The sequence below is a fragment of the Gossypium hirsutum genome, chromosome A10, assembly GCF_007990345.1.
Source record: "Gossypium hirsutum isolate 1008001.06 chromosome A10, Gossypium_hirsutum_v2.1, whole genome shotgun sequence".
In the NCBI taxonomy this organism is placed as follows: Eukaryota; Viridiplantae; Streptophyta; class Magnoliopsida; order Malvales; family Malvaceae; genus Gossypium; species Gossypium hirsutum.
This window is the reverse complement of record NC_053433.1, coordinates 1,217,000-1,229,988: the sequence shown is the minus strand read 5'-3', so window position 1 is coordinate 1,229,988 and position 12,989 is coordinate 1,217,000. Positions and strand designations below refer to the sequence as shown.

General features: G+C 31.3%; 2 protein-coding genes across 4 annotated transcripts; both read left to right on the top strand.

The window, feature by feature from the left end:
- The first annotated feature begins 3,447 nt into the window (after nt 1-3,447).
- Nucleotides 3,448-7,786, top strand: LOC107925186 (homeobox-leucine zipper protein PROTODERMAL FACTOR 2). Of its 2 annotated transcripts, none has more exons than XM_016855788.2 (11): nt 3,448-4,037; nt 4,155-4,439; nt 4,516-4,633; nt 4,709-4,897; nt 4,997-5,476; nt 5,579-5,680; nt 6,060-6,260; nt 6,354-6,528; nt 6,626-6,891; nt 6,971-7,066; nt 7,143-7,786. In XM_016855788.2, exons 2-11 carry the CDS (start codon nt 4,201-4,203, stop codon nt 7,509-7,511), a joined length of 2,235 nt encoding a protein of 744 aa, XP_016711277.1. In that variant the 5' UTR covers nt 3,448-4,037; nt 4,155-4,200; the 3' UTR covers nt 7,512-7,786. The 2 variants fall into 2 exon arrangements, with proteins under 2 accessions (XP_016711277.1, XP_040935407.1); XM_041079473.1 differs by having other exon boundaries at nt 4,150-4,439.
- Nucleotides 7,787-10,317: 2,531 nt separating this feature from the next.
- Nucleotides 10,318-12,989, top strand: LOC107925189 (beta-glucosidase 46-like). Of its 2 annotated transcripts, XM_016855791.2 has the most exons (12): nt 10,318-10,486; nt 10,602-10,668; nt 10,743-10,804; nt 10,894-10,969; nt 11,059-11,133; nt 11,239-11,326; nt 11,417-11,669; nt 11,726-11,862; nt 11,942-12,197; nt 12,286-12,388; nt 12,461-12,569; nt 12,655-12,989. In XM_016855791.2, exons 1-12 carry the CDS (start codon nt 10,355-10,357, stop codon nt 12,833-12,835), a joined length of 1,539 nt encoding a protein of 512 aa, XP_016711280.1. In that variant the 5' UTR covers nt 10,318-10,354; the 3' UTR covers nt 12,836-12,989. The 2 variants fall into 2 exon arrangements, with proteins under 2 accessions (XP_016711280.1, XP_040935406.1); XM_041079472.1 differs by lacking the exon at nt 11,726-11,862 and having other exon boundaries at nt 11,934-12,197.

Below are 12,989 nucleotides of genomic sequence, written 5' to 3'. Positions count from 1 at the left end.
GCAAATATTGTTGAGAGAATTTGTCCTGAGGTAAAATTAGGAATAGTGTAATGGAACCCGAGTTAAAATAAAAATTTTCGGACATTTAAGCTAATTTATTTAATAAACAAGTATTATTGGGATTAAATTATTAATATTTTTAAAATTTTATATAATTTAATTTTTTTGAGTTTTTATTATTTTTTGAAATTTTTATTTTTGATTTTTTTTTAAATGGATCAATTTAGTCATTTCTAAAATTGAATAGGACCCAAATTTACTATTTATATCAATTTATTACTTTTTTTTTTCAGATATCCATATTATAAAAATTTAATTTAACTTGAATTTGAATAACTAAAATACTTCTTTAAATTAATCCAAAAATAACTCTATTCAATTGACTTAAAATTTAAAACAAAAATTCTCCTCGAAACGAATAACCTATAATTAAAAAGAAAAAAAAATACTGGCCAAAAAAGTCTACTGTTAAATAATTGTTATGTAATGTCACTTCTTGCATGCCCAAAAATGAATGTTAAATAATTACAAACCCTGTTTCCATTTTTTTTTGTCCAAAATAAACAAAAAAAAACTCAAGTAAATAAACAAAAGAAGAAAATAAAAACTTAGTACATATTAGAATATTGAAGGAATGGAAGGACATTTTAGTTAATAATTTGGTTGAAATGTTTTAAAACATCCTGAATTTTTAAACCTATCATTAATGATGATTAACAATATTATAACCAAACACCCTATTTATTTCCTCTCTTGTACATCTTCCTATTATTTGCATCTCTTTCTCCTTTTACAACCAAAATTCATTTTTGTATAATTATATATTTTCATGAATATTTCTTTGTTTGAAAAGATTGATAAGTATATTAATTCAACTTGATTTAAAATTGAATTTTAATTTATCTATTTCGAATTTAATCTTAAAAATTATAATTATACTCGATTATATTCTGACCCGATGTGCTATATTTTTAATTTTTTATTAAAATAAAAATAATTATTTATTATTTTTAATGATACTATTAATTTTTTTAGTTAAAAATATTATCAAATCTTTTAAAAAAAATCAACTTAAAAGAATATTTTAATAATTTTTGAGCCTAAACTTGACTCTGATTCATACACTACATTTAATAGATGATTTGAGAGGAATGGGTAAGAGAAAATGTAGTTAGGGTCACTTAGGATCATATATACATGAAAGAGGATAATATTTATCCATATTGTACATAAGTTGGTGGGTTACATAATAATATAAAGTGTATTTATTACAGTCAATTGAGTTTTAGTTCGATTGGCATCAATATTGTTATCAGTGTAGAAGGACGTGGTTTCGACTGGACTAAAACGTATTATCCTCTTATTTAAGAGTTAATGAGGGGCTATGGGTAGTTTTAAACATTGTATCAAAAAGAGTAAATATGATAAGAACTTATAATAAAATTAATCTTCCAAAAAAAAATCAACTAAGTGTCTTTAAAAAAAATAAATACAAAGTAGGTCTAAGACTTAATTTAATGTTCCAAAATTTTATAATTTAATTTTTTAAAAATGTTTCACTGAGACTACTTAAGAAAACATATTTTAAAATATAATGTTATGTTAGAGGGTTGGATTATTTGTCAAAATTTGAAGGGTTTAATAATTATGAGAATTTGAATAAAAATATTAAATCTAAAACATAAATTTTACGAAAAAAAATTCTATTTAAAATTTGAGCCTTATGAGATAATTGGTTTAGTAATTCACATATATGTAACTTTATTTATTTATTTATTTTCCATATTTCATAAGATTTTTTTTTAAAAAATAACCTTATCTATCATTTATCATGCAATTCTTTTAAGGAAAAAAATCACTTCATTAACTTTTCTCAAATACTTTTAGATAAATCTCAAAATCATACATGAATTTTGATTTAATATGTAATTTGATATATGAACTTTAATTCAAGAGCCATTACATACATAAAACTTTGATTGCAGTTCAGAAGTAAACATGAAATTTTAATTTTGAATCAATTGTATACATTCAAATAAATACATCTATTTATTTTTTTAATATGTAAATAAAATTATTTGTGCACTCAATATGTAAACTTAAAACAATGTTACATTGACAACTGTATTAATAGTTCATAAAAATCGAATCATATCAAAATTTAATATATAAAACTGCACAAAATGAAATTCTATATATAATAGTACACATTGGACCAAAGTTCAAATGTAATTTTAAGATTTATCTTAATATTTTTTATTTTCGCCCACAGAATGACTAATATTGGTCTTAATTTGGTAAGCAGTTATAATAATCTAGGTTTATATTTCTAATAATCTCATTATTTTGGTAAGAAAATCATTAAATTTATGCAAATTTAGTAAATTTTATTTATTTAAGACATCTTGTTTAGATATAGGATTTGCTTTCTATATGTGTATGGGGAAAAGATATATATATATATATATATAAACCTTTAGATAATTAAAGAAACTTAGTGGATATGCAGAAGTAATTATTTTTTACCTAATTAATTCTTTTGGTAAATATATTTAATTTTGTGAAACATTTATGCATTTATTAATGAAAAAAAGAGAGCAAGTGGACCTAAAATTAGATTATTAAATTGCCTATATGAAAAAAAAAAAACTATCAATGTTGAAGAATTACAGTGAAAGTAGGTGAAAGCCATGGAGTGAAAGAACCATCATTCACATGGCCAATAAAAAAAATCATTTTGGTTTTTAATTAAGGTTTATTAATTTTGGTTCAGTCTTTTTTTCACAAATTAAAAAAATTAAAATTAAAATTTAATTTATATTTAGTTATTACATATATTTTATACTTAAATTAGTGAAAACATTATCTTGTAAGAATTAAACAAATGGTTGGACTAATCTGATTTTCTTCGAAAGAAAATAAAAACAAATAATAATAGAAACATCAATATTTATTTTATAAATTTAAAAAACAAAATTAAATATTTAAATTAATTTATATTCAAACGGTTTTTTTATCACTTCGATCAATTTCTTTATCGATTAATCATTTTTTTTATTTTATGATATCGATTAAATTCGTTAAATAATTTCTTTTATATTCAACCAATTAATCCGATCTTATTTTAACAACCACATCAAAAGAATATATATAATTCTTTTTAAAAATTTAATGAACTATTTCAATTCAATTATTTTTATATTCAATTTAATTTTAATTGAAATTGAAAAAATCGAAATATATTCTGAATTACTTAAATATCTATTCAAAGAAAGAAATTAAATCGAATTTTTAATTTTTTAATTTTTAATAATTTATTTAATACTCTTACAAGTGAAATTTAAACAAAGAAAAGGGGAAAAGCTGCCCCCCCTTCTCTCTCTCTCGCAATTACATTTCACCCCTCCATAAATGCCATTGCACCCTCTGCAATAACTCTAATAGCTACCATACACCCTTTTCTCTCCTCTTCCCTGCATTTCCCCCCTTTCTTACCCTTCCTTTGTTTTTCGTTACCTTTTTAGTTCATCTCCTCCATACTTAACCCTCCAATAGCTGGTTTCTCAGGTGACCCTAAACTTAAAAAACCGCCATTCTAAACAAACCTCAAAAAACACCAATGTTGATGCATCTTCTCCAGATATGCCATCAACTTGTTTTTTGTCCTTTTTCAAAGAAATTTATCCGTTATTCTAGTACAAAAAATGTGGTTTCGATACAGTACATATTGGCATAAGCTTTAGTTGAGCGTTACAAAGTTGGAGTATCGTAGGTATTCTAAAAATTCGTGCTTTCAACACTGTGTGAACTCAGTTGCTTTAGTCGAGTCATATCTGCACGTAGTAAAATCCAAAGATTTGTTTTTGGTTACACAGAAACCTCCACGGTTCTTTCATTTCTGTTGCAACTTGTAACAATCTCATTGGCTTTACTCGCTTATAAAAAACCCAAATTCCTTCATTAATAGGCACTTCACAAGCAAAGCAAGAGAATTCCATTTGCTAAATGTTCTTTTCAGTCATCTCCTTTGTCTAAAGGTAATGTTCTTTACTGTTTTTCACTCATTTTCCAATGCTTTTCTCTTTATCTTTGACTTAAGATTTGATTATATATATATCCATGGTGTTTAAGTTTATGTTTCTCTTGTAGAACAGAAAAGAAAGAAACCGATAGCTTTGGTGGTTGGCTATATTTGTAGCCATGTTCAACTCCGACTTATATGAAAATCCCAACATGTTCGATATGTTCCAAAGGCCGTCTGATAGTGACCAGACGGAAAGGGACGATGATAATAACGATACAAAATCAGGTACTGAAGTAGATGCACCATCTGCTGATGATGATAATCAAGGTCCTGCTTCTAGTGGACCTAGCCGTCGTCGTGCAAAAAGGAAGCGTTACCACCGTCATACTCAGCGACAAATCCAAGAAATGGAAGCGTATGTCTCTTCTTCTTTTTTATGCCTTGTTGTTTAATTGGACATGAAAGTGATAAGATTCTTTTTTTTTTGTCAGCTTGTTCAAAGAGTGTCCTCATCCAGATGATAAGCAAAGGAAACAACTCAGTCGTGAGTTAGGGTTAGACCCACTGCAAGTCAAGTTTTGGTTCCAAAACAAGCGTACCCAACTCAAGGTATATATACATATATATAGATAGATAGATTTCTCATACATATGTGCTTACGTATGTTTATATGCAAAATGACAGGCCCAAACTGAACGCCATGAAAATGGTTTGTTAAAGGCTGAGAATGAAAAGCTTCGTGCTGAGAACCATAGGTACAAGGAAGCTCTTAACAATGCTTCATGCCCCACCTGTGGTGGACCTGCTGCTCTCGGAGAGATGTCATTTGAAGAACAACATTTGAGACTCGAAAATGCTCGGTTAAGAGAAGAGGTTCTTGAAAAAAAAAACGTTAAAATTAAATAACACTTGTAATTGTAATCTATTGTTATTACTTTGATGCTCGATATATATATTTTTTTTCTGTTGCAGATTGAAAGGATATCTGGAGTGACAGCAAAATATGTTGGCAAGCCTATAGGCCCTTCGTTTTCTCGCTTTGCTGATAGAGCGCCTATCAGTTTTGGAACCCAACCAGGGTTTCTAGGAGAGTATGGTGGTCCTGGTGGTGCTGCTGGTGGCCCTGGTGTTGGTGCTGGTGGTCCTGGTGGTGGTCTTGGTGAGGTTTTAAGGCCAGTCTCTGTGACCAATGAAGCTGATAAGCCTTTGATTGTTGAGCTCGCAGTTACAGCAATGGAGGAACTAATTAGAATGGCTCAATCTGGTGAACCATTGTGGGTTACTGATGAGAATTCAATTGATGTGTTGAATGAAAATGAATACTTGAGAATTTTCCCTAGGGGTATTGGATCAAAACCATTTGCAAATTTGGGGTTCAGATCTGAAGCTTCAAGGGAAGCTGCTGTTATTATTATGAACCCTGTTAACCTAGTTGAGATTCTCATGGATGTGGTATGGTTTTTTCTTTTTTTTTTCTTTATTGATACAAAATATTTAGCTAATTTTGATCACCCCCAAAATTATTTTCCTAATTTTTTGGTTTTCCTTTTCCAGAATCAATGGTCTACGGTGTTTTGTGGTATTGTTTCAAGGGCTATGACTTTAGATGTTCTATCAACTGGTGTAGCAGGAAACTACAATGGAGCCTTGCAAGTGGTAACTATTAATTATATACTACACATTCAATGATAATAATTGTAACAATCCAACTCGATCTTCTCGTGTCGTGTCGTAACATAAAATGATTAATCAATTGATTTTTGTTCTACAGGCATTCATTTGTGCGCGGCAACATAAGTCTTCACATATATCGATCTTGTTGTGTCGTGTTGTGACATAAAATAATTAGTCAATTAACGTTTATTCTACGTGTATTAATTTATGTGTAACGGCATAAATCTTCACATATATCGACCCTGATGTGTCTTGTTGTGACTTAAAATAATTAGTCAATTAATATTTACTCTGCGCACCTATATTTGAGTATGATGACGTAAGTCTTCACATATATAGCCTAAGACCGTACATTTTTCAGATGACAGCTGAGTTTCAACTCCCTTCACCACTCGTACCTACTAGGGAGAACTATTTCGCTAGGTACTGTAAACGACACCATGACGGAATTTGGGCGGTGGTCGATGTTTCATTGGATAATTTACGCCATGCTCCATTCACCAGATGTAGAAGACGACCCTCGGGTTGTTTGATCCAAGAATTACCAAATGGATACTCAAAGGTATAATAAGTTTAACTCTTTAATTTCACATTAATCCCTGTATACACCAAACAAAATCTATTCATTCAGTGATATATATGTATATACTTACAGGTTATATGGGTGGAAAATGTTGAAGTGGATGATAGAGGTGTCAGTGACATATACAAAACATTAGTGAATACTAGTTTAGCTTTTGGGGCTAAACGATGGGTGGCTACATTAGATCGACAATGTGAACGTCTTGCAAGTGCAATGGCTAATAACATTCCAGCTGGGGATCTAGGCGGTAATATATAAATAAAATTAATGCCATTGTAGTAGCATACTTCATGTTCTTTGTTAATTGTTATTATGTATTACCATTTCAATTATTGTTCTGCCAGTTTTAAATAGCTCTGATGGAAGGAAAAGTATCCTGAAATTGGCTGAAAGGATGGTGAATAGCTTTTGTACCGGAGTCGGAGCTTCGACCGCTCATGCTTGGACGACTTTAACGGGATCCGATGAAATTAGGGTCATGACCAGGAAGAGTATTGACGATCCGGGCAGACCTCCTGGTATTGTTCTAAGTGCTGCAACTTCCTTCTGGGTCGCTGTTCCGCCTAGGAAAGCATTCAATATCCTTAGGTCCGAGAAATTTCGAAGCGAGGTAGTTAAAAAGAAGATAAACCTAAATCCAAAACCCTAAATATACAGTAGCTTTTTTTATTAACACTTGAGTTTTACAGTGGGATATCCTTTCAAACGGTGGTGTTGTTGATGAAATGGCTCATATAGCTAATGGACGTGATCCAGGCAACTGTGTCTCCTTACTTAGGGTTAAAGTACGTTCTAATACAACGCAGTCACATTTTTTTCTTTAATTTCGATATCAATATTCTAACATTTCCAATTTTGTAGGGTGCAAACGCAAGCCAAAGCAACATGTTAATCCTACAAGAGAGCAGCAATGATGCTACAGGGTCCTATGTGATTTATGCCCCGGTCGATTTCGCCGCTATGAACATAGTCTTAAACGGCGGAGACCCTGATTACGTCGCGCTTTTACCTTCTGGTTTCGCAATACTTCCCGACCGTGAAGGACCTAACAGAGGAATAGGGATCACGGAAATCGGCTCCGGCGGGTCACTCGTTACCCTTGCGTTCCAAATCTTAGTTGATTCTGCTCCGAATTCGAAAATCTCTGTGGGATCCGTGGCTACTGTGAATAGCCTAATCAAATGCACTCTTGAAAGGATCAGAACTGCGGTCATGTGTAATGACGCTTGACCGAGCAAACAAAAAATGGTGACTAGCTCAACAGTAATAATGAAAGTCAAGAACGCACCTTCCATGTTCCTTGCAAGGAGAATTAGTTTGGTTCGGGTATTGACTTTCTCGGGGGAAAAAGACAATGAGAGCTTTCACCGTTTCTTTTCTTTTATATTTTTGTTTTTTGAAGTATTATTGGGACTCACAGACCACAGTAGCCATTGGCAAACATTTGGTTTCTGGTTTTATATGTTTTTGGTATCTTTGAAAATTAATGAATAGCTTTTTTCGTATATTTTCTTTTTCTCCCCCAGTTAGAAAAGTTTTCTATCTATCCAAACAATAATGCATGAAAATCAAGTAGGCCTAGAATCAATCATGAGGGCATGAAGTATATAATTGGTAAAATATTATTGGGAATTTGATGGCTTTAGCAGTTTTATCACTGAATTTTGCTGCCATGAAATAGTGGCTGCTATGATTTTGGTGGGGGTACAAGGAATGCGAAAAACTAATTTAATCTATCGTCAAATCCAATTTAATAAAAAAAAAAAAGAAGTGCGTACGAAGTTGAGAGTACTGTGTTAATTTTGAAAAGCGACATTCATAGTCGATTACACTAATCAAGTTAAAATTATTTTTAAGATAATAGTTATTCATGACCCACTATTTATTGATTTATTTTTCCTTTATTAGTTGTATGTTAACGTTTTTATTCTACAGTAATAAACTTATATAGCACTGCCTTAATTAAACAGCTAAGAAGGATATTGCTATGAAAGAAGAGAACAGTACACACGTTGGTTTGAGAAGATGGAGGCCTTAGTAGCTGCCGAGTTTGGATCTCGTGCTATGGTGCACCAGTTCATGCTTGGTGTACTGGAACTTTTCAAAACTTATATTTCGGGTTGGAATTAAATTTTAATTTTTAATAGTTTATATATTTATAATTTTTAAAAGATTAAATTAAAAATATTTATCCTTTTGAGAGGGTTAAAGTTTAATTTTACCTTTACTAATTTAAAATTTTAAAATTTTTATAAGGCCTAAATGGGAAATTTTAAATTTATTAATTTAAAATTTTAAAATTGTAAATATTTTAAAATATATATAATACACCAAAAATACTAAAAACATTAAAATAAATTTTTCCCAACAAATTAAAAATAAATTGAAAGCAAATATATATACTTAAATAACATTAAGATAAAATAGTAGCAAAATTAATAATAAAATAAGAATTATACAATATTCAAACTATAACAATATAATATTGAAATGGTAGCAAAATAGTGAAAAAAGAAAACAACTACAAAACAGTAAAAGAAAACAATTTTTGTTTGCATGTTCGGGCTAGGCTCAGGCCAAAAATGGCCCAACTCGTTTTCTAAACGAGCCTTATTTTTTTGTCAAACCCTATTTTTTAGGCCTATTTTTTCATTCAAACCTCCCACTCAATGGACAGGTTTAGTCATGTATATATTTATTATTGATATAATAATAAATTTAGTTTTCAAAGTTTACACATTCTGTCAATTAGTCTTGATTTAATAAATCTAATCTTCAATATTTACACATTTTGCTAACATTTACGTAGAATATATAAACACCAATGGCTAAATTTATTATTATACCAATCAAAATTATTTACAAGTGGCGGAAAATATTAACACATAATTAATTGTCCTAAGTTACTCAATTTCAAAATTGATAGTGATTATTTTAGGAATAACCAATTTATTTAAAATCAAAATTAAAAGGGACTTGAAAATAAATTTTACCTTAAAAGGATGAAAGAGGTCAGCCTTGATGCAGTGCACGGCATTCCGATTAATTAGTAGATTTTACTTCTTTCTTGTTTTCTTTGCCGAATTTTGCAAATTGCAAAAGAAATCACATTTGTTTCGGAAAATATTCGGTATACTGATAATGGAGTTTTTAGACTCGCACAAATTTAAGTTATGATTTATTTATGACGTAGAAAAATGTTAAAATCTATAAAAACATGAATTATTAGGTTAAACTAGCTAATAGGTCCGTGTACCATAGGATGATGAGTACATTAGTTATTTGTAATGTATCAAAAAATATAAATGTAAAAAAAGTAATTTTATAGTAAGGAACCATTGAATTAATAAGAGGGATGGCTAAAAATTTGGACAAGGTAGGTTCTAACTCGACTCGATTTTATAGGGTTAGGAATTTTTTTGAAATCGAATTTTGGGTGGGTTTAGTTCTTCAATTAGTTGAGTTGGTTTAAAGTCCAATTTAGGAAAAGATTATCTCATTTGATATAATTATCAAAATACCTTTTTATATATAATATCAGTTTAAAATATATGAAAACAAAGTTTATATTAATATTTTCTATAAATAATTATACCTAAAAACCAATTATTAACATCCTTAAAAAGTAAAAGAAAATTCTATTTTGATAAAAATAATTAAAAAAATTAAAAATTGCGGCATATCGAATTAAGTCATAATCGAGTATATTGTTGATATATTTCAAATCAAATTCGAAACGAATAAATTAATATTTAATTTCAAGTAGAGCACGTGAGAAGTGCCAAACCAGTCCTAACCATGAGAGAGTCTTTACAAAATCTCCTAGCTAAGGAGATTTGCTCTCTCATCTTTCCCTCATGTCGTTTTATTTCTCTTACTGTCTTCTTAGAACATAATATAGATAAGCTCTTCTTCACCTTTTGCTTCCATAACAGTATACCTAATGATTAGGTCAATTTCGATTTAAATCAATTCGAATTTTAAAATTTTCTGAGTTATTTCAATTCCGCATAGAGTTTATATATATATGTTAAGTAATAGTAACATACAAACAGCAGCTTTGTAATATAGCCATGGATGTGGCTTTGAAGCTCTACATTGGTTTCTTTCTCTTATACATGTTGTCTTTGGAACAAAGCTTGTCTAATAATTCATCTTCATTTCCTTCCAATTTTTTCTTTGGAACAAGCTCTTCTGCTTATCAGGTTTCGATTTGATCAGCTACTTCATCATTTCCTATCTAAACATACCCTTAATTCGTTTTAAACTATAACCAATGTTAGACGTAGTACTAAAATGGTTTTCTTTGAACTTTGATAGTATGAAGGTGCTTATTTGGCTGATGGTAAAGGTTTAAACAATTGGGATGTCTATTCCCACAAACCAGGTCAAATTCCCAAATTGATCCTCAATGTTCTACAAAAAATGGAAATGATGATAATAAGATTGGTGTATTTGCAGGAAATTTGATTGTTGATGGAAGCAATGCAGACATAGCAGTGGACCACTATCATAGGTATTTGGTATGTGCCTACCTACTTCCATACCATACTCCCTCATGATTTTCACCATCTGATCCAAAATCATAAGTGTATGATGTTTTTTGATATAGGAAGACACTGATCTCATGCATTCCCTTGGTGTCAATAGCTATAGGTTCTCCATTTCTTGGGCCAGAATTTTACCAAGTCAGTCCCTTTTAAAACACCCATTTATGATCTGTTGAAGTTAAGTATTTGTATCTAATATTGTATATATGTATGTATATGTATAACAGAAGGGAGATTTGGTGAAATCAATGAAGCTGGTATCAAGTTCTACAATAACTTAATTGATGGTCTCCTACTTAAAGGTTTATTTGCCTTTCTTGAATCATAGGTTTATTTGCCTTTCTTGAATCACTGTTTTTAAGCTTTCTACATATTGGTCCTATGATGTTTTTTTACACTATCTGCAGGGATTGAACCATTTATAACATTGACCCACATCGATTTTCCTCAAGAACTCGAAGACCGATATGGAAGTTGGCTAAGTCCGGAGTCGCAGTTAACTATCTTGTTCAGTTTTACCTCTTTCATGGGGCTTAAAATGGCCATTTGACACTAATGGCTTTATTTTCTCGTTTTCAATCACAGGGAGGATTTTGCATATTATGCAGATATCTGTTTTAAGTCCTTTGGAGACAGGGTAAAGTATTGGGTCACGTTCAATGAGCCCAGTTTCCAAGTCAAGTTGGGGTACCAAGCCGGTACGTTTCCACCGTCGCGTTGCTCCAAGCCGTTCGGTAATTGTACCTACGGTGATTCGGAGAAGGAGCCTTTTATAGCAGCCCATAATATCATCCTAGCACATATAGCAGCTGTTCATATTTATAGAACCAAATACCAGGTACTAATTATTCACATTGTCATTCATGTTAAAGCCTACTTAAAAACATATCGGAGTTAAAACATTTTAAACCGTGGGCGACGCAAGGCGGTAGCCTTGGTATTGTCTTGCATTGCTTTTGGTACGAACCAATCAGCAACTCGGTAGCTGATAAGCTTGCAGCCGAAAGAGCACAATCTTTCTCTATCAACTGGTATATTCCTTTCACCATTCTCTTCTTCATTTTCTATACGAACAAGGCCGTAGTTTACGAATTAGAGACAGTACTACAGGTTCCTAGACCCGATCATATTCGGAAGATATCCTCAAGAAATGCAAGACATATTAGGATCTATTTTACCCGAATTTTCAAAAACCGAGAAGCAGAAGCTGAACAAAGGGCTTGATTTCATCGGAATCAATCACTACACAAGTTTCTACGTCCGGAATTGTATGCTCACCACATGCGAACCGGGAAAAGGTACCTCGAAGACGGAAGGATATTGGGCTCAAAGCTCACAGAAAAATGGCATCGACATAGGAGAACCTGTAAGTAACATCAATACTTTGATATCAACAACTACATATGCTGCATCTCACACTAACAGCAGAATCTTTTCTATTTTTTATTACACAGACCGAGTTAGCCGGGATGAATGTTTATCCCCAAGGAATGGAGAAGATTGTAACTTATCTTAAAGACCGATACCATAACGTACCGATGATCATTACCGAAAACGGTAGGCGAGACCAACGATGTCATTTAAACACATACATTTGCATAACAAGCTCATATAAGTGTTCTTATGTAGGATATGGTGATATGAATAAACCAAATTCCACCACTGAATCACTTTTACACGATGTCGAACGAATCAAGTACTTGGCCGGATATTTGGATGCACTATCAACAGCAATCAAGTGAGATTCTATAATTAACCATTAACTGGTTCATTACAAGAACCTGAACAACTTATTGTTTTGTTCCATTGAATGTTACTATCAGGAAAGGAGCAGATGTAAGGGGTTACTTTGTTTGGTCTCTGCTAGACAACTTTGAATGGAATGATGGATATACGATTCGATTCGGACTTCACCATGTCGATTACAAGACGCTTCGGAGAACTCCGAAATCTTCAGCAACTTGGTACAGAAACTTTATCTCGCAGCATATAGTAAAAGACTAAAAAACATTACATGTTCTGTAATAATGTTGTGGATTAGACAAGATTATGTTATAGGTTTAATTGTAATAAATAAAACCAGGGACTAAAATATTGGTCCTGTCTGGTTATGATATATTGTTCAATTCTGGTATATCAGAAGAATATATTTCAATCC